Raw genomic sequence first — 20,107 nt, 5'->3', positions numbered from 1 at the left:
CGCCTTAGACCAACTCGGCCATGTCAACTTTGTTGCTACAGAATCAGATTATAGGAATATCTAAGTGTTACTCTTACTATTTATTTATTTCAAAAGAGAACCGAGTGCTCAGTAGCTACAGCTGTGGTTGGGTTTGGTGGATCTTGGAATTTAGAGAATGGCTCGAGCAGGAGGCATCACCAACGCCGTGAATGTCGGAATCGCCGTCCAAGCTGACTGGGAAAACCGCGAGTTCATCTCCCATATTTCTCTCAACGTTCGCCGCCTCTTCGATTTCCTCGTCCAATTCGGTAATTTGTTTTCTCCCATTTTTATCTGAATCAAGTCTCATGCTGCTGCCTCATTCTCTGGGGCTGACCCATCTGAGATTCAGGGCCCTTTTCCTCAAAGCTCATAGCTTTTGTCAATTTGCTGATTTGGGTCTTGCTCTTTTTTGGAATATTGGGATGGTTTTTACATCCTTGTTTCTGCTTTCCTACAATCTTGGTTAGAATTGCACCTAGTCCCTGCCCATATTGTGGTTTTTATCCAATGTTGGTTAGTTTTTGTTTGAAAATTACTTGTTTTTTAGAGGTAGGGGTGCGAGTTATGCAAATTGGTACTTGAACACTCTGTTGGTATTGGACTGACATTTTGGTGTTTCTTTTATTGAAGAGGCGACAACAAAGAGCAAATTGGCATCTCTGAATGAGAAGCTTGATACCTTGGAACGGAAGCTAGAGCTCCTTGAAGTTCAAGTGGGTTCTGCATCAGCTAACCCTTCTCTTTTTGCTCGTGATGTTTAAGGGGGATCATGCCATTGTTTTAGTATCCGTGTAAGCATCCTCTTGTCTATAGTTTGAACATGAACATATTTCTCTTGTGTTGTAAACGAGTTCCAAAGTAACATATGTTTTGATGCTGTATTTTGAGTTATAGAAACCTTTCCTGTCATGTGACATGTTGTGGAGACACAATTGAAGCAGAGTATGCTATGCAGCTCTGTACTTAAGGTGTCCTATTTTAACTTGGGAATCTAGGCTATGCGATGATGATCACTCAGTATATAGGAAAGCCAAAACTTGATTGTTCAATAAGAATACTAATAGAAGTCTGGTTTATGGAGGACTTACGCGATATTGCCCAGTAAGCTATGTGCACCACCATTTGCAGTTCTGCCTGTTATTGAGGAATCTGAAGTCATACTCTGCTATGGTGACTAATATCTTTAATGGTGATTTTGACTCATTATTGCAGTGATCAGGTTTAACTGCATGCATTGCCTGATATAATCTTAGTGCAGTGTATTTAATTTATGAACTTAGTTTCCTTTACGGAGTACTGTTTCACCTAGCTTCATCATGTTTTCTTTAACTACTTAATGGTAAATTTATGGGTATTGTGATATTTTGAATGTGTCTGCAATTATAGTTGGAATAGGTCGTAGGCTAGACCGATGTACTACTAGAATTAATAGTCTTTAGTTTCCTAAGGGACATTGGATTTTCCTTTTGGTTCTTTAGCGATTTAGCCTTTTTTTGTGCATGCATTTCGAGTTTAATTCCTGAGTTTTTTTCTCTGTTTTCAAGTGGTTCTCCTTATCACTTTGTTACTGACTCAACCAACATGATAGAATGCATCAAGGCAGGGATTTCCAGACCTCATATTGTGTTCTAATGAAATGAAGAAACAGACTCATAAGTCATAAATAACTTCTTTCTGTTCTTCTGATGTTACTTTGACGATTGCAACAATGAATGTTTCAAACTTCTTTTTTCTGTTTTGTTGATTTTCAAGCTCAAATATCTTTTTTTTGTTATTTATTTATTTGAAAACAATTACATTATCGTATATTCCGAATTAGCTTGGCATCATTTGACTATACTGTTTCTGAAGACAAAACAAACACTTGGTTGCTTTTTATGTCAATCTCATCTGGATCGAATATAGAAGATCCTTTAATATCATAAACAACCAGCCATTGGGAGACAAAAAATGAGCAGATTACAGGGTGTAGACATAAGTTTGGGATTATATATTCCCTTGTTTTCACAGAACTACATGTTCATTGAAACTTTAATTCAAGTTTACTTGGACATGTCGAGTAATTTGGTTGGTATAGCTTCCAATGCTCTCATTTGAATAATATAATTCAGTAGTAGATCAAGTTTGAATTTTCATTATGCTCAACCCAATTGGTTTCATCACATTGAAACTCCTACCTTGCGATCACGCGGAACTTTTCCAACTTTCGTTAGTGTTGTAAACAGTATTGTCTCTGATTGCAAGAACACTTGGGAATGTCGGATGCCAATGAATCATCATTTTCAAATCATCTATCTCAAAGTGCGCCAGATTCAGCTGCTTATGGGTTCACTCAACTAGCCGTCGGTGACCAACAACTGATGATTGAAAAAATGCTATCCGTGAGGCATGAGAGATTGCAAAGGTGGAGTCACCAAAACGCATGCAGAGGCAGATGAAAAGGAGTATAGAATCAAAACATTTACAACTGTTTGATCAACTTTCGCAATTTTCCAGAGTTCTTTTGTTCCAGAACTCACTCAAAATTCTTCCAAGTGAGTTGGTTTTTTTGGTTCAGGCAGTTATGCTCCAGTGATCAACAACAGCTTATCAAAAACATGTTGGATGATGAGAGCAACTCATGAGGAGATTCTCGAGGTGGCAGACCAGCTCCTTTGAAATATGTTGGGTACAAGAACACAATGCCGGGAATGGAACTCAAGTTTCGAAAACTTCTCTGGAAGCTTTTGGGACATAGTTCCGCCTTCAGATTCCGAACTTTTATAGAGCTGGTGACTATATTTCCTTGGTATTGGCAAGGGACTGAACTCTGGGAACTATCAGATAATGAAGAAATAAACAAAATCAGAGCACAACAGTCCTGCTATGCAGAATTTTTCTTAATGTCGGCAATGAACTGTTCAAAGCTCAATGCACCGGTGATGCTGATGATCTATTTGATGTTCTCTTCAAAAAAATCAGAATGTGATATAATTCACAAGTTGCCTGATGAGAGTGAAGAGGATTCGAAACTCAGAATATTTATGGAGAATTTTCCGAAACTTGAGTTCAGATCTCAACATTATATTGTATCCCAGCTAATTAACTTTTCTTCTCAAACTCTTCCCGTGGTAGAAGTGCAGGATGTAAAGAAAGCTGATAAAAAGATTTCCTTTTCTTTCATAACAGAATGTGGAAACAAGGTTATCTGCTCTGTGAAGAACACAAGTTGGTGCAAGTTTTCTTACAAAGAAAATGAGGCCAGATTACACAGATCTTGACACATGTGTCTCTCATCCTCATTTCATCAAGGTGAAACGTCCGGATCTAAGGGGAGGAGCGACCGTAGGAGCAGAATCAACTGCAACTACACAAGGAGGCATCAGAGGACAAGTTCGCAACCATATGTCCATATGCCTGCAATAGGACACAAGCTTCCAATTGATTGTTCCTCTTCTTCTGTCTTTTGAGCAATGCTAATTAAAGGCTTGCATCGTTTTGGATCATTTTAATGGTTAAAGTATATGACAAGGATTATGTTTATACTCATGATAGTACATGGTCAACCGATTTCTTCATTTTAGTACGACCACACAGATTTTGGTAGGCTGTTTTTATCAGTTTATTCATAACAGGCAACCAATGCAAATGGTTCATCAGAACTCAGAAGACAATGTAGTAGATTCATGATATGTTTATAGGCGATTAGGTTAGAAGAAAATATATTACAAAAGGTGCATAATTTCAAAAAGAGCGTTGTGAAGTTATCTTCATTCTCTCTTTCATCACTTATGCAATGCAACTAAAATAATCATTCACAATCTGATGCAAAATTCACTAAACCGTCCCACTATCTCGGCTCTGGAGGGGCCATTTGTGTCAAAATAGGTGAGGGTTCTGAAGGAGAAGGTGCCGGTATTCTTCTGTCCATGACTAAGCTTCTGTCCATGATTATGGAAAAGCGATTTGATCCAGTACTCTCTATGGATCTCATGTATTCTGATGCATTATTCTCTATTATCAGAGAATCCTCAAGCTCGCGAACAATGTCAACCATGCCTGGTCTGTAAGCAGAGAAGGGCTCGATACATGACAATGCTACCTCCACCACCCTCCACATAGCTTCTGCATGGTATGCTCCTTTTATGTTTGGATCCACGATTTCCTCAATCTTTGACTCCCTTATATAAGGCTTTGCCTGCATGAATGTGTTTGTTAATTACTAATTTATGGACTATCACAATTCTTCAAATTGACACTTTAAATCTCCAAAGGTGAAATATAAAATGTTGTCATCCAGCCAGTTTGTTAATGAAATGTAATGCAAAAGGAAGTTGATCTTTACATGTCCAACTCAGAACTTTATGCATCAACATACTGGAGTAATGAAAAATGGTAAAACATACCCATTCGACTAAGCTCCACTCGGGACGTGGCCTGTGTATGTTCAGAGGTTCCCGGCCAGTAACAATTTCAAGTAGTACCACGCCGAAGCTAAACACATCACTTTTTGTTGATAAATGATGAGTAGTGTAGTACCTGAACAATAAATAAAATAAATACTTAGGTTATCCTCAATTGTATATGCCAAAGACAGAAACTATAGTTTAATGACTGTCTACTTCTTCAGGTTACCAAATTGATAAAATATGTAAGCTAACCTACTAATCAACGCTAATAATCTAAATCTTGAACCACAGAAATATAACTGATATCACTATATCAGACAGAGTATACTTGTCAAAGTATAAAAGTCCTTTTATGGAACATGCAGATTAAACTGAAGCTAGAAAACCAATCTTACTCTGGATCCAAGTATCCAGCAGTCCCTCTTACTTCGAGAGAAGCACCACTGTCACCTTCTTGAGGAGCATATTTTGAAAAACCGAAGTCTGCCACCTTGGCGCACATGCTTTGATCAAGAAGTATATTACTTGATTTCACATCCCTATGTATAATGCAACGCCCAGCAAAATTGTGCAGATGTGTCAAACCTAAAACAGAGAAACATGAAACTTCCACATCAGAATATTTTTGAAGCTGGTATGCCTTAAATACGCTTATATAGGCCTTCAGAATTTGATGTTTCATTTCTATTTTGTTTAATACATTTCAGCTTCCATTAAATGGAGGTTTTATGCATATTTCATCACTAGTGACATTTAAATATATGAGGTAACTTTAAGGTCGAATGCAATAATGAAATTGAATTCTGATATCACTTGCCTCGAGCAGCACCAAGAGCAATTGACAGTCTTGTTGGCCAGTCCAGAATTTTTCTTTTTGCTGCTTCCCCTGTTATATGGTTTTCAGATTTTTGTCAAGAAATAACTTTCAGTAAACAATTCATATCAACAAGCATGAATAACACACGCAGTACCATATAAGCGATCTTGCAGAGAGCCATTGGACATAAATGGATACACAAGAATTTCTTGATCCTTTTCGTTACAATAACCAAGAAGAGGCACAAGGTTTTCATGACGAATAGTTGACAGAAGATTTAGCTGTAAAGTACATAAAATTGTCAGGCAATCAGGCATTGCATATCAATAGCTTTATATTTGACTATGGCATCAAAATTGAATGGAGAATAATATATTTCAGTCACTTCTTGATCTCAGAAGAACTATAAATAGTTGGCGATGGGAGTTCATGATTTAGAAGTAATGACTTCCATATATATGACTACCTGAGTAAATGAGAGCCACTAAAGTGTTACCAGCACAAATTGGATGGAAGTGTGGGACTGCTATCAGAAGTAACAAAATAAATCATATAATCGGAAGTGCTAAAAAGTAACAAATATCTTACCTCGTTATTAAATTCCCGAGTCCCTTGGGTTGATGTTGCTGATCGTACCTTGACTGCCACTTCCTGACCATCAGTTAAAGTGCCACGGTAGACAGAACCAAAACCTCCTTCACCTATCAGCGTCTTGTAACTTTGGGTGACAGCCTCTAGGTAATCAAGAGTAAATGTCTCTATGGATATTGATTTTATGACCAGATCATCCATGCTAGGTAATGAGAAAATTAAATCTGCCATTTTTAGGATAACTTTGGTCAGAGTATGCATATCTTAAAAATACAGTGCCTTACTTTCTTTATATACTAAGTTATCTAGAACTGTATAACCGATAGAAATGAATGTAATTACCAAGTCAAATTCACAAAGTTAACTCAATTATTCCTAGAGTCTCAGTATACATATGTTGGAACAACAAGCAAATATATAGCTGTTTATGCACTTACTCTTGGCCATAGGATATGATGTCTTACTAAATTTTCCTCGAGGCATTAGATTTTTCCTTGACAAGAAAAAAATAACCCCGGCTACAGCTGTTACTAGTAAAGATCCAGATGCAGCAGCAGCACCAATGATGATCCCTCGTTTTGAAGATTCTTGAGCACCACAATTTCCATGGCTGCAACACACATACAAATTTGAGATTTTTTGAATACCTCAAATTATTTTCAAGTTACAAAATATGTTTCAAAGTAGAGACAAATAGATTCATACTCTGTTGTAATTTTTGAGTCACTGATGGCGGATGGACTAACTTTAGTAAGCTGAGGATTACAGCCATAATATCTGGAGGGAAAAAATGAAAAGTATAGTGAATATGAAATAGCATCTGATGGAATCTGCATAGTACTTGCTAGGTCATATTTTATTATTTGAAAATCCATATACAATTAGAGCTTACAGTGTTCCCAGTTGCGATAGTGAGGCAAAGGATTCTGGAAATGGTCCAGAAAGATCATTGTGGCTCACATCCCTAATAATTTTGATGGAAAGTCACATGGTAAGAAAACAAAACACTCTGAGCAGTCCAAAAAACGACATCATCACCTGATTTCTCAGAATCTTATATATGTAAATGTACAAATTGTTTTGTTGAATTATAGAACTAGACAGCACTAACCTAAATATATATAGTAACCATGAAAAGAAACAAGGAAACCTTTCAAGTTACATGCATTCTAGTAGAGATGGCATCCTGACAGTTCTGAGTTTACATGCATAGAAATTGTGTATTTTTATACAAGTAGGATATATTCATGTATTAACCATCAGAAGATAACTAAGGGTGGGTCATCCTAGCTATATGCATCCACAGGATGTAAGACAATAACACTTCCGATACCTACAGCTAATTGCGCATGGAGGGTTATATAAGCAGTTCAAAAAGCATAATGTCATTGGCTCATGCAATTAGATGCCATGACAGTAGCTAGAGAACTTTTACAATGTACAGTCAAATGACCAACTGCAAATCCTAAGAGTCTGAAGAGAAATTTACACTGAAATCAACAGCGAAGATTGGAAAAATTCTGGAATTTGGCCAATAAACTTATTGTTGCTGAGGTTCCTACAAATCAAAAACAAAATATAGTGATGAACTGCTGTTGGAGAAGATTGATCATAGAGTATACAATTGACTATAAAGTAAGTGCTTTAACCATACAGGGATCTTAGGTGAGTCAGGTTAGGGATGATTTTAGGAAACTGTCCTTTAAGTATGTGTTCTTCATCAGAGCCTCTCTGAATGCCAGAAGAAAGATCCCTGAAATTGATAAACTTCAATCAAGTTAACATGGAAAATACATAACAGAAAATAAAATTTCATATATGAAAGACCATCAATATCCAACAAATTATAAAAAATTTATGAATGTAACCAATGAAGTTGTAAACTTTGCAACCCAAGTCATCTCAGAACACTGAAACTAGCATAAGTTACTACATTAAGTACAAAAGCCATATCCTCTCCTATAAATGGCTTAAATGCACAGAAATTGAAAAGAAAGGGAAATTGAAAACTTACAATTTGGTAATGACAGGGATGCCATCAACAATTTCACAACCTATCCCATTCCAGGGAACAGGGAGACATGGGTCTCCAGTCCACCCTTCCAAAACTTCATTCTTCTCATTACTTTCCAGCAACTCACTCCTCACCTCCAAAATCACTTCCACTAAAAAGTGCCAAAATTGAAAAATGTTAAACCAATTCAAGAGACAATCAAAGACCCACAAAAATACTCAAAAATCAAACTTACCGTCATCTGTGTTAGTCTCCTGAACTAACTGGTGCACCTTCAAGATCTCATAGGCATTGCAAATGGGTCCATTCGCAGACCCAGAGGCCCTGACCAGAGTCAGATTCAGATACCCAGATGCTGTCACATTCAAAGCAAGCTCCCTGTAATTTGAGCCATTTCCCATAACATCGAATCCAGAGTACTGTTTACTCTCACTGTTCAAGTAAACATCAAAAACCCTCTCCCCAGCTTGAACAGTGTGATCAACTTCATAGAAGTACAAGAACAAAAGGTACGTGTTGTTTGCTGGAGAAAGGCCATCGTGAATAATGACCAAGCGGTCTGAAGAAGCTAGAGCTGTTTGGAGGACTTGTTTGGGTACTCGAGGATCTCTGAAGCCAAGAACGTTGACGTTGGTTTCTGTTCTGAGGTAGGTCCTCCCCGGGTCGACAGTTGAGTTTGTTAACCAGATTCTGTCACTCGGGTCAACTCCGTACCTATAATAAAATGAGGTTAGCATTAGCAATGCCTAAAATGGGGCGGGTTTGTTCCTCTGAATGGGTTCAGACCCCGACCCGATCACCCTTGGGTTCCAAGCAACGGCTTTTCAAGGCAGTGCTTTTCTTTACGAAGCACTTTTAGAGTATCACTCTTGAATCTTGATAGGATAAAAATAATAATATATATATATATATATAGAAAAGGAGGCATAGTTCGTGTAAAATCAAAGGGATTATGATAAAATTGCTTATATTTGAAGTAGTACGAGTGATTCTGTAAACCTAGAAGGGAATTCTTATTCTGATAATACAAGTGTTATTGTAACCCTAGAAGAAAATTTGAACATTTTGTGCACTACTTCAACGCTAGGAAGAGCAATGCAAGTATGCAACTAACTTAGGTACTTAACTAGTTGAGCAATTGTGCGTAGAGTACGGAAAGAAAGAACAGTACAACTTTTCATATACGGTTTTCAGCCGGATTAATTTTGTATCATGTACTTAAATCTATCATGTAAACGCATTGTATGTGCCATCTACACATATGTACGTTGTTGTCATTTGCATCACATGGTTTTTCCTAAATTGTTTAAGTGGGGGTAATGGATATGATACATTTCGTTTTGGTAGAAGAATGTTTGTTATAGACTTCGATCATTGTGCAAGGACATTAAGAGAATTACATACAGATCTTTAAAATCACTTAACCATTGTTCATTTACTTCATTCCAAGATGCATTGCCACGTGATCACGTGCCACAAATATAGAAGAGAGAGCAACTCTATTCAATGAGGGTTCCCTATACTACGCAGAACATCATTTTTAGTGATTACTTGAGCTACAATTTATCTTATGTTTCTATACATAGTTCTTTCTTTGTCTACAGAAATCAAGAAGAGAAACACATACCTGATGATCTTTGCTGCACTTTTGACATCAAAACTAATCCTTTCAAGCAGTTCCAGAGCACTTGAAGGGAAGCCCTCTAGATAGTAATTCAAGTTCCAAAGAGGCCTCAAATGAATCTCTGATATATAAAGTGCTCCGTTGTCACTCACCAAGCAAAAGTGTATGGAGTCCTTGGTAGCTCTAAAAACTCCCTCGACAGCAAAATCATCAGGTGCATCTACTACTCCGATTGTGGTCACATCAATAGCAACTGTAAATTTCAATCCCCAGATGCCTCCGAAAATACCCCTAATTAGATAGTCTTCACCCTTTTTTGTTGGTAAGGTATAACATCTTTTCTGATCTGGACCAACGGGAAACACCCTTCTTTTCTTGTTAACGCGTAAGTAATTGATTGCAACTGGCACATCTTCAGAAATGTCCTCACAACTTAGCCTATTATGAAACTTATTAACGTCTGTTACCCAACTTATGTTATAATTGCTGTCTGTAAAATTAGATTCTGAGCAGCATGCAATACTCACAAAGCTGCTTGAATTACTGCCTGCATTGTTTATTAATTAGCACAAAATTAATCAAATTAAATTTTATTGTTGAAACCATCATGGTTATCAAGATCACCATGTTAATTAGAAAAATCAAACATATAACCAAATTTCAAGATCTGAATAACAAGATAAAAATTACTTCGCTTAGGTGATTATTGCCGAATACTTTATATATGCCAATCTGTCAGATCATGTCTAATTATGTAAAAACATTATATACAAACTATATATATGAAAACCCTAACTAAAAATTTCATCCTACTTGATACTAAGTCTGCTCACAAACTTACGTACCTGCATCTGCAGAAGTCAATGGAGTCAAAATGAAGACGCAAAGGATGAAGAACTCCGTCACTCTTAAACCCCAACTGTTTAATTCCTTCATCATCCTTTTATCACCATCCAAAGTAGCCCCATTTGATTATCAAACTCATAATCAATAACCCAGCATGTCTCAATTTGGCAATTCCACTAACTTGATCAAAATATCTATTTTTTCACCGGCTTAAATGTAACAGTAAACACGAAAGACCTTGATCACCACCAACACCTGATATATGCAACAGAGAAAAACTAAAAAGCTTTGTTTTCGATGGAATATGATCTCTGAGAGCTGCAGAGACAAAGGGCCGGGTATCAGAAGGGTTCTATAGAATAGAAGAGAGAGGAGATCTGAGAATATGGTTTGACTTCTAAACGTAGAGAAACAGTGCTAGACCATAGAACAAGGAAGAAGAAGAAGAATTAGAATAATAATACAGTTAATCACAATTATTTTAGAACAAATTATAGTTTTTTCGTAGAGTGGTGGATGAGGTTTATAATAATCGGTATATGATCAACTTAATTGGTTATTTTAAACTGGACGGGCTAAGCATCTCTTCGTCTCTCTCCTTGTCTGTTACGGTGTTACCATGGACGCAACATCATAAGTTTTTACAGAAATTGGGTTTGGCCTCGAGCTTAAACTAGGGACTACATCTTAATTTTAATGCAAAATGTCTTATATATATATATAATATCACCTGTCACGTCAACACCAAGAAGAATCTAAATGTTTTTCCACTCCCCGGAGGCACCTCCGGCAATGTTGACGACCACCTCCTTCAAGGGAGATAATTCGGTTACGATTAAATGAATAATTAATTTTATTGTGTTAATTATTGTCTTATTTTTGGCAGGATGCCATCAAATAATACACAACACTAAATATCACAAAAAAAAGACATACCTAAAAATTATAACCAACATAAAGCACATGATAGAGGAAAATTCTGAAACTTAAATGATAATGTGGAATGAAAAAGATGTGAACATGGCTCAGTAAACGGATTTGTTGGCGCATATCGAATGAGGTTCACTAATGTGTGTAATCTAGAGCGTACTTAGAGCCTAAAAAATTTTACAGCCAAATGTATGCTTATTAGAATAAGTAGTACTACGAGTACAGACTTAATTAAAAGATGAGTATCATTTGGTCTAGTGACATATGTTTTATAACACAGTTGTTGTATATGATAAAAAAGAAAAAAATGAGTCGGAATGAGTTGTAAAATGCAGCTGTTCTCACTAATGGAAGGCCATACTAAATGAGGTATTGATGGTATAAAACTAATTACTTGGTCAATTCCCAATTCTAACACTGTTCAGCTAGTCATTTTTCAGTCAATCTTTGGCTAAAAGCTAGAGGCCAAAGAAAGAAACTAAACCTTTTTTTAGTATGAAATGGCGATGTCATTAATTAGTCAGATTGGGATAAATCAAACTCAAAATGGAGTCCATCATAGAAGAAGGAAGGTTTAGATATGATTTAAATGTGTATACTGTATAAAAAAATTGCGCTAAAGCTGGTTCACCAGCTGCTTGGATCCATGAAGTTCTTATCAATTGTTAGCACTACCATTTGGTCTAGTAATATAAGCCATTTTGAATTTCGCTCACGAAGTATTAGTTGTTGTATTTGAATCACTTGTTGTCACAGACCAATAAAATCTTTCAAAAATCATAAACTGTCATAAAACCTTGGCTAAAACGACATCGTATTGTTTGATAAATAGAGATTTATCTACCCCTCCGACTGCAGTCATCAGTTATTCATTAATCTCACTTATCAGCAGCACCCCTTGCTACTCTTCTTCTCCTCTGCTCCATGGCCATGAACAGTCTATTGGGACTAGAGCTCTCCACCTCCTCAACCCACCACTCCATCTTCCTCAACAGTTCAACCTCCTTCGACTTCTTCCCAACCTTCAATGAACTCCTTTTCCCAACTGCCCTTAAATTTCCCACTTCCTCTGTCTCTCTCACTTCCAACCACAAACGACACACAACAGCAACTCCATGCTTCAAGACCCGCGCTGCCCAATCAAGCTCCACTATCAGTGAGTACCGTTATTTTCTCTGCTTAACTACTTCTGAACTTTAAAGTTTTCAGTTTCTTATCTTACTTTGGTTGTTTGAGAAAATGTTGAAACATGAGAACTAACTTAGGTTACTTAGCACAAGAATCATGATTGTTGTTTGTTTGTTTGTTCAACTGCATGAATTTGTCTTTATTTTTTTTGGGTTTCTTGTAAAATGGAAAGTTAAGTGGTGAAATTGATGTTCAGTCCTGATGTTGAAGTGGAGGAGAAAATGGAGGTTGAAGTAGCTGAGGGGTACACCATCACTCAATTTTGTGATAAGATAATTGATACTTTCTTGAATGAGAAGCCTAGGGTGAAGGAATGGAGGAGGTATCTTGTGTTTAGGGAGGAGTGGAGGAAGTATAGAGATTGCTTTTATAATAGGTGTAGGAATCGGGCTGATGCCGAGAGTGATCCGGTTGTGAAAGAAAAATTGGTTTCTATGGGGAGAAAGGTGAAGAAGGTATGTAAATGTTCTGCCTTGTTGGCTTGCTCTGTTGGTTCTATGTTTAGTTGATTCTTTGTTTCGTTTCTGAAGTATTTTGGGAATAAATGAATATTGAAGATGACTTGAAAGCTATGCCTTTTGTTATTTTGGAAGATAGTTTAAACTAAACCACAAAACACTTGATTCATTGACAGTTCTAGTTTTCCAGCTTTAAGTAATCAAGTTACTGAGATTTGAATGTAAAAGGCTGCATGTTTTAGGTTTTACCAAACATCTAAAACAAAGAGATATGCCTTTGGTAAATATGGAATCCCCTAAGATAGATGAACCAAAATCGGCAAAGCACCAGACATGATTGAGTGTCAGTTCTAGTTTCCCAGCTCATTATAATTAATTAAATGAAGTTAATAAAGAGAGTAAAAGATCGTGTTAAACAGCGACAAGCGTGGTCCGTGGACCAACTGTACCGATATTGTCCCAACTTAGCCACCTCACAGGTGTTGGGTTTTAATCACAAAAGGCCTCGGTACAATTGGTTATTATCCACCCACTTATAAGCTTTATTTTCTTTGTCACTTCTTAGATGTGGGATCTCTCCTCTCCAACAGATCCCATCTTTTAAGTTCATGTAATAGTTCAAATATTTTAGTTTACAGCTCTTTTGTGGGTATCTTTTTGCTAAGGAGTGACCATTGCAGATTGATGATGAAATGGAAAGACACAGTGAACTTTTAAAGGAGATACAGGATAACCCGACTGACGTCAATGCAATAGTTGCACGGAGGCAGAAAGACTTCACAGAGGAATTCTTTCGATACCTCAATCTACTTTCTGAAGTTTATGATGGTCTGGATGATCGTGATGGTAATTGCTGAATCATCTTGAATGCTTATATGTGGATTCTTTTTGTGGATTAGACTAGATTCTGACTCGCCTTTGGAGAATGTCACCCTCTTGAACTTCAATGATCTACAATAAGCTGTAATTCATAGTTTCATCTATGTTGTAGTTTGTTAATTTATCTAATATGACTGTCTCACTTTTCTTTTTCAAGCAGCAATGGCTAGGCTTGGGGCTAGATGCTTGTCTGCTGTCAGTGCTTATGATAACACACTAGAATATGTGGACACATTAGAGACTGCCCAGGCCAAATTCGATGATGTCCTAAATTTGCCTTCAGTCGATGTAGCTTGTGAAAAAATTAAAAGTCTTGCCAAGGCAAAGGAACTGGATTCTTCATTGATATTATTGATAAACAGTGCTTGGGCTTCAGCAAAAGAATCCACAACATTGAAAAATGAGGTATTATCAGCATTCTTGTATGTCTTGGTAGTTAGATTTTCTTTTGTATCAAAGAATGTCAGTTTGACAGCTATTAGAAATCTAGAATGGCTCAAGCTGAATTCTTTTGCATAGTAGCCTTTGGAATAAGGAAAAAAATAGTGTTTGTGGAAAAGTTTGGATACATGTATTTGGTTAGTCATAGTTACCACAAGGGAAAATTATAAGAACAGTATACCAACTTTTAGTCACTGATAATTTCAGTATACCAACTTTGAAAACTAACACTTTAGTACATGAAGTTTGAATCCTAACATTATTTTCATATATGCCGTTAACTTTTCTGTTAAGTTTGACGTTACAAACAAAACGTTTTTGTTTTTGACGCTAGCAATTAATCAACCAATATTCCAATAAGAACTAGCCTTCAATATGTCAAAACATTTTCACCTAAAGATCTCATGTCTACGGTTACTACTCCAAAACATTAACACTAGATAATCTAGAAAATTAGTCAGGCTTGGTCTTGATGGATCAAAATCTGGTACTTCAATCTCTCTTTGGAGATGAATATGTTCTATGTATGGAGTATTTAGTATTTTATAGACGTATTTAATTGAGTATTGACTTTTTTGAATATGTTTTAAATGAAAGCACACTTGTCACTTAGCAATAGTTTTTTCAGTACAAAATGATTGATAATTCTTTGGTTTGGATTCTTTTTTATTGGCCAAAAAGAGCCAACTCTATGGCATAAGCTTGATCCTTGCTTGTTTTTGAGCAAAACAAGCTCTGATACCAGTTAAAGCGGATCTAACCGATACTCAAAATATTAAGAGGTTTTTTGTCATCTTCAAGAGTTTCTTAGAGAATTTTTATGTCTTTTCGAACAAAATAGATTCTTCTTTAGATCTGATAAATAGTATCATAGTATTCCGGGGTATTTCTATTAAGATTATTTCTGAAATTTTATAGCATTTTCAATTTTTTTTCCTCTTGCAATTCTTTATATGTTATTTTCCAAAACGCTAAATAATCTAGTTGAATATAAACTGATTCAATAATTTCAGATAAAAATAATCCTTAAGTCCTCAAATGACAGACTACCGCCTAAGTGTGGATTTTGAGTTAGTTTTGTTTTTGTTCTTTTGTTTTCAAAAGATTGAAGATGGTCCTGGTTTTCTAGCAGTTTTTTAACCTTTTTTCCTGGTTAAGGCAGCAGTGATTCCGCCAAGTTTAAAGTAAATATAGACATGAGGTCGTTAGGTGAAATGTTGTGGCATGTTGAAGGTTAGTTCTTATTGGAACATTAGTTGATTAATTGCTAGTGTCAAAAAAAATTTGTTTGTAACGTCAAACTTAACGGAAAAGTTAACGACATATATGGAAATGATATTAGGATTCAAACTTCATAAACTAAAGTGTTAGTTTTCAAAGTTGGTATACTGAAATTATCAGTGACTAATAGTTAGTATACCATTCTTACAATTTTCCCTTACCACAAATCTATTCTCCCTATTGTTTTTCCTTTTGAACTTCAAGAAACCCTGCTGCAATAAGACAAGTTTGTCTTCGTTTTACTCTCTATTTTTATACTATGCATCCCTTGACTGCTTACATGATTAATCTACCTTGTCTATACCCTGAAGATTGTTTATTTCAGTGCAGGTCAAAGATATTATGTATCGTTTGTACAAAGCCACAAAAAGCAGCCTTCGAAGCATTGTACCAAAAGAAATAAAGCTGCTAAAACATTTGCTGAACATAACAGATCCTGAAGAGCGATTCTCAGCACCGGCGACAGCTTTCTGCCCTGGTGATGATAATGAAGCCAAGGACCCCAAAGCTGTGTACAGGTAAGAAAGCACATTGCTTCTTCAAGGCGTAATATTAACAGTTCGGCTATGTAAGAAATCAGTTACACTTAGATATTTAACATTTTATTTCTGTGTTTTTTCTTTCGGCTTTGTGACCGAGCAGTACTCCTAAAGAGTTTCACAAGTGGATTAAGATCATGCTGGATGCGTACCATCTAAATGCAGAAGAAACTGACCTTAGGGAAGCCAAGCAGATGACTCGGCCTGTGGTTATACAGAGGCTATTCATCCTCAAGGAAACTATTGAAGAGAAATATTTGGAAAAAAACACGTGTCCGGAGTCTCAACCGGAGGAAACCAAATCGGAGTTGTTATGAAGTACCGGCCATATTCAAAGATCATATTGATCTCCTCATGTCTCTGCATGTTGGCAGAGAATATAGATCCTAGTTTTGCAGTTAAGATGAGTTGTGGACTGTGTGGCGTCATGCACCTAAGCACCTTTATATTGATACAATGATAATTATAGAGGAAGTAGAAGTATCATTATTTGTTGACATTAGCAGATATCAGGATCATTACATATTACTTGCAATTTCAAAAGTACTCGTACTTGAAAATATAGAAGTGATGAAATAATGTTTCCAGATATAAGGTCATCTTCAACTGAAAAGGCTAAAATAGTCCAGGGCTAAAAAATTTGTCCTGAAAAGTTGAATTATTTATTAATGTGACATCAATCGTTTCCAATCCATAAGATTAAATTTTTAACCATAAATTATATTTTAAGATTTGAGATTTTTATTATATGTTTAGATATTATAATTTATATTCGATTTTTATTTCAAGTAAATAAGTTATTTTCATAATTAATAAATTAAAAAAAAAATTTAAGAAATTAATTTCGACATTTTATTATATCTTTTAGTTGAAATTATCATTGTCTCTCACTTATCTCATTCAACTATATTTGACATGATAATATATACTTAATAAAATAAAAGGAAATGAAACAATGACATTGTTAATTCATCTACCTCTTATATATGTCGAATAATTTAAAGAAAAGAATCATAAATCAAGTGTGTTGTCATATATATAGTGAGGTTGTATAGACTATTTTCTTCAAATAGAGAAATATAGTGGGGATATATATACACACACATGGATTATTTTCTTTAATCCATTCATAATTTTAATCCTGAAAATATAATTTATTGTATTAACAAATTAAAGTTACAATTAATTGTATTAATCATATAAATTAAAATTTGTTTGAGGATGAAATACTTGTATATTATTGAATGATATGGGGGCCTATATATAGGCATTTACAACACCACAATCCCGTAGGATTCAGAGTCCTAATCTACTACGGGGATGCTAATCTATCTCCTAACAGGAAACCTATTAGGCTAAGACACACACAAGGGTAGAATAGTAATTCTCCCGGAACACTCCCCCTTGTGTCGCATGCCTAGGTTGCATGGTGCACAACGTTGCCTCGGTAAAAACCTTGTCAAGCAAAACAAAAACCTCTTGGGTAAAACAAAAGCTTGATCGAAGGGAAAAAGAGCACAACGCACCAACTACTTAAGGATCTTAACATGTGATGTAGACTCCCCCTGAAGTCTACCAAACTCTAGTGTTCCGATAAACGACGCATGCCAATGCTCTTCACATGTTTCACAAAAGTAGATTTAGGCAAAGACTTGGTGAACAAATCCGCAACATTGGATTCTGAACTCACTTGATTGATCTGAACATTCAAGAACTTTTGTTGTTGAACGTTGTAGAAGAACTTAGGCGAAATATGCTTGGTGTTGTCTCCCTTGATGAAACCTAACTTCGTCTGCTCTATGCAAGCAGCATTATCTTCATAAATGCACGTAGGTTGATCAGTTGTAAAGACTAATCCACAAGAATCACGAATATGGCGAACAAGTGATCGTAGCCAAACACATTCTTTCACTGCTTCATGGAGAGCGATGATCTCCGCGTGATTCGAAGAAGTAGCAACAAGAGATTGCTTTGTGGATCTCCAAGATATCGCCGTATTCCCAATGGTAAACACATAACCGGTTTGAGAACGAGCCTTGTGAGGGTCAGAGAGGTACCCTGCGTCGGCATAACCAACTAACAAGTTGTTTGGAGTCTTTGCATCGGGGGAAAGAGCTGCACGGGACCGGTGGCTGCTCTCGGCACCGCGCACGGTCTCCACGCCATGGCGGCCGGCGGCGTCGCTGCGGCGTACGGCGGCAAGGCCGGGGTCGGTGACGGCGGTGGTGTGGGGAGATACCGTGGCGGTGTTCTCTCTGCAATAGGGGTAGAACAATCCCATGTCAAGGGAACCTTTCAAGTATCGAAACAAATGCTTGATTCCATTCCAATGACGTAGCGTAGGTGCGGAGCTAAATCTAGCCAATAAGTTCACTGCGAAAGATATGTCCGGTCTAGTGCATTGAGCAAGATACAATAGTGCCCCAATCGCACTAAGGTATGGAACTTCAAGACCAAGAACGTCTTCATCATCCTCTTTATGACGGAAGGGATCCTTCTTGATATCTAGACTTCGGACGACCATGGGAGTAGACAATGGACTGCATAGATCCATATTGAAACGTCGAAGCATCTTCTGCGTGTAATTTGACTGATGCACTAAGATGCCGTCGGCCCTATGCACAAGCTCAAGGCCGAGACAGAATTTCGTCCTCCCTAGGTCTTTCATCTCAAATTCCGACTTCAGATAAGACACGGTCTCTTCAATCTCATCAAGAGTGCCGATTATGTTCATGTCATCAACGTAGACCGCAACGATGACGAATCCGGAATTTGTCTTTCGTATGAACACGCATGGGCATAGTTCATCATTCTTGTAACCCCTTCTCACCAAGTATTGATGCAACCGATTGTACCACATTCTTCCGGATTGCTTTAACCCGTACAACGAACGACGTAATCTGACTGCATGAGCACTCCGTGGTCTGGAGGCACTTGATGGAGGTAAAGGTAGTCCCTCAGGAGCTTTCATGTATATCTCTGCGTCAAGATCCCCATAGAGATAAGCTGTGACCACATCCATAAGCTGCATGTTTAGTCTTTCGGACACTACTAGACTAATAAGGTAGCGGAAGGTAATGATGTCCATAACAGGAGAATAAGTCTCTTCATAGTCAATACCAGGTCGTTGTGAGAATCCTTGCGCCACGAGTCTTGCCTTATAACGCACGATCTCGTTCATCTCATTTCGCTTACGAACGAAGACCCATTTATGTCCAACAGGTTTGACATCTCTTGGAGTCAATTCAACCTTTCCGAAGACTTCTCGCTTCGCTAATGAGTCAAGTTCTGCCTGGATTGCTTCCTTCCACTTCGGCCAATCTGCTCTGCGTTCGCATTCAGCTACAGAGCGAGGTTCAACGTCGTCTTCAGATATGATCTCAAGTGCGACGGAATAAGCGAAAACGTCATCAATGCATGTGGTGGCTCGGTTTCGGACCGACTGCTCACTTGTGTAGTTCACTGAGATTTCGTTGTTCTCTGGCATCAAACAAGGTTCCATAGCGTCCCACGGAAACACTTGAGTTGATTCATGGACATAGCTGTAATCAGAGACAACTTCATACGATGGTGATTCATCGTTGATGACGCGCTGTGCCTTAGTCATTCGCTTCTTTCTAGGTTTTGAATCCCTAGAGTTTATCGGTCTCCCCCTTTTTCTTTGAGGAGCCGAGGCCGAAGCTGCTCCATGCCGGGCCATCTCAGCATCGTCGCCACAAGGGGCGCCGGCAACACCACGGCGTACGGTGGTGCCGCCGTCGGCCTCCGTCCCACTGTCAGGGGCGGTGCCAACGTTGCTAGGTCCAGGAGCTTGTCTTCCACGCCCGTATTTCGGGACATCCAACCGTGCCGGTACGTTCGCAGCGGGTATGTTTGATCTCGTCACTTTAGCAATATCTACAAAGCCGTCGGGCATCGAATCCGCGACTTTCTGGAGGTCGATAATGCGTTGCACTTCTAACTCGCTTTGAGCAGTGCGGGGATCATAATGAGACATAGTGGGGACACACCACGTCAATTCCTGACGTTCATTTGGAATGATAACATTCCCATCTCCCCCTAACGACGGGAAGCATGTCTCATCAAA

At 37.5% G+C, this 20,107-nt stretch overlaps 3 protein-coding genes across 4 annotated transcripts; 2 read left to right on the top strand and 1 right to left on the bottom strand.

The window, feature by feature from the left end:
- The first annotated feature begins 118 nt into the window (after positions 1-118).
- Positions 119-1,023, top strand: LOC126796261 (protein BRICK 1). The gene is made up of 2 exons (XM_050523048.1): positions 119-290; positions 655-1,023. The coding sequence occupies exons 1-2, from the start codon at positions 158-160 to the stop codon at positions 783-785; spliced, it is 264 nt and encodes an 87-aa protein (XP_050379005.1). The 5' UTR covers positions 119-157; the 3' UTR covers positions 786-1,023.
- A 2,632-nt stretch (positions 1,024-3,655) lies between these two features.
- LOC126796185 (nodulation receptor kinase-like) lies at positions 3,656-10,882 on the bottom strand. Its single transcript, XM_050522953.1, has 15 exons — positions 10,304-10,882; positions 9,462-10,005; positions 8,070-8,548; positions 7,835-7,985; positions 7,475-7,573; positions 7,310-7,378; positions 6,713-6,784; positions 6,526-6,597; positions 6,258-6,430; positions 5,818-6,044; positions 5,384-5,510; positions 5,230-5,298; positions 4,808-4,997; positions 4,410-4,542; positions 3,656-4,201 (listed from the first exon to the last, which is right to left on the bottom strand). The coding sequence occupies exons 1-15, from the start codon at positions 10,395-10,397 to the stop codon at positions 3,854-3,856; spliced, it is 2,847 nt and encodes a 948-aa protein (XP_050378910.1). The 5' UTR covers positions 10,398-10,882; the 3' UTR covers positions 3,656-3,853.
- A 1,282-nt stretch (positions 10,883-12,164) lies between these two features.
- On the top strand, positions 12,165-16,490 carry LOC126792614 (uncharacterized protein At4g37920). Of its 2 annotated transcripts, XM_050519052.1 has the most exons (6): positions 12,165-12,394; positions 12,619-12,877; positions 13,561-13,726; positions 13,920-14,164; positions 15,812-15,999; positions 16,124-16,490. In XM_050519052.1, exons 1-6 carry the CDS (start codon positions 12,165-12,167, stop codon positions 16,335-16,337), a joined length of 1,302 nt encoding a protein of 433 aa, XP_050375009.1. In that variant the 3' UTR covers positions 16,338-16,490. The 2 variants fall into 2 exon arrangements, with proteins under 2 accessions (XP_050375009.1, XP_050375003.1); XM_050519046.1 differs by lacking the exon at positions 12,165-12,394 and having other exon boundaries at positions 12,621-12,877; positions 13,917-14,164.
- The last annotated feature ends 3,617 nt before the right edge of the window (positions 16,491-20,107 follow it).

Source organism: Argentina anserina, chromosome 1 (genome assembly GCF_933775445.1).
Source record: "Argentina anserina chromosome 1, drPotAnse1.1, whole genome shotgun sequence".
Taxonomy (NCBI): Eukaryota; Viridiplantae; Streptophyta; class Magnoliopsida; order Rosales; family Rosaceae; genus Argentina; species Argentina anserina.
This window is presented reverse-complemented; position numbering and strand designations above follow the sequence as displayed.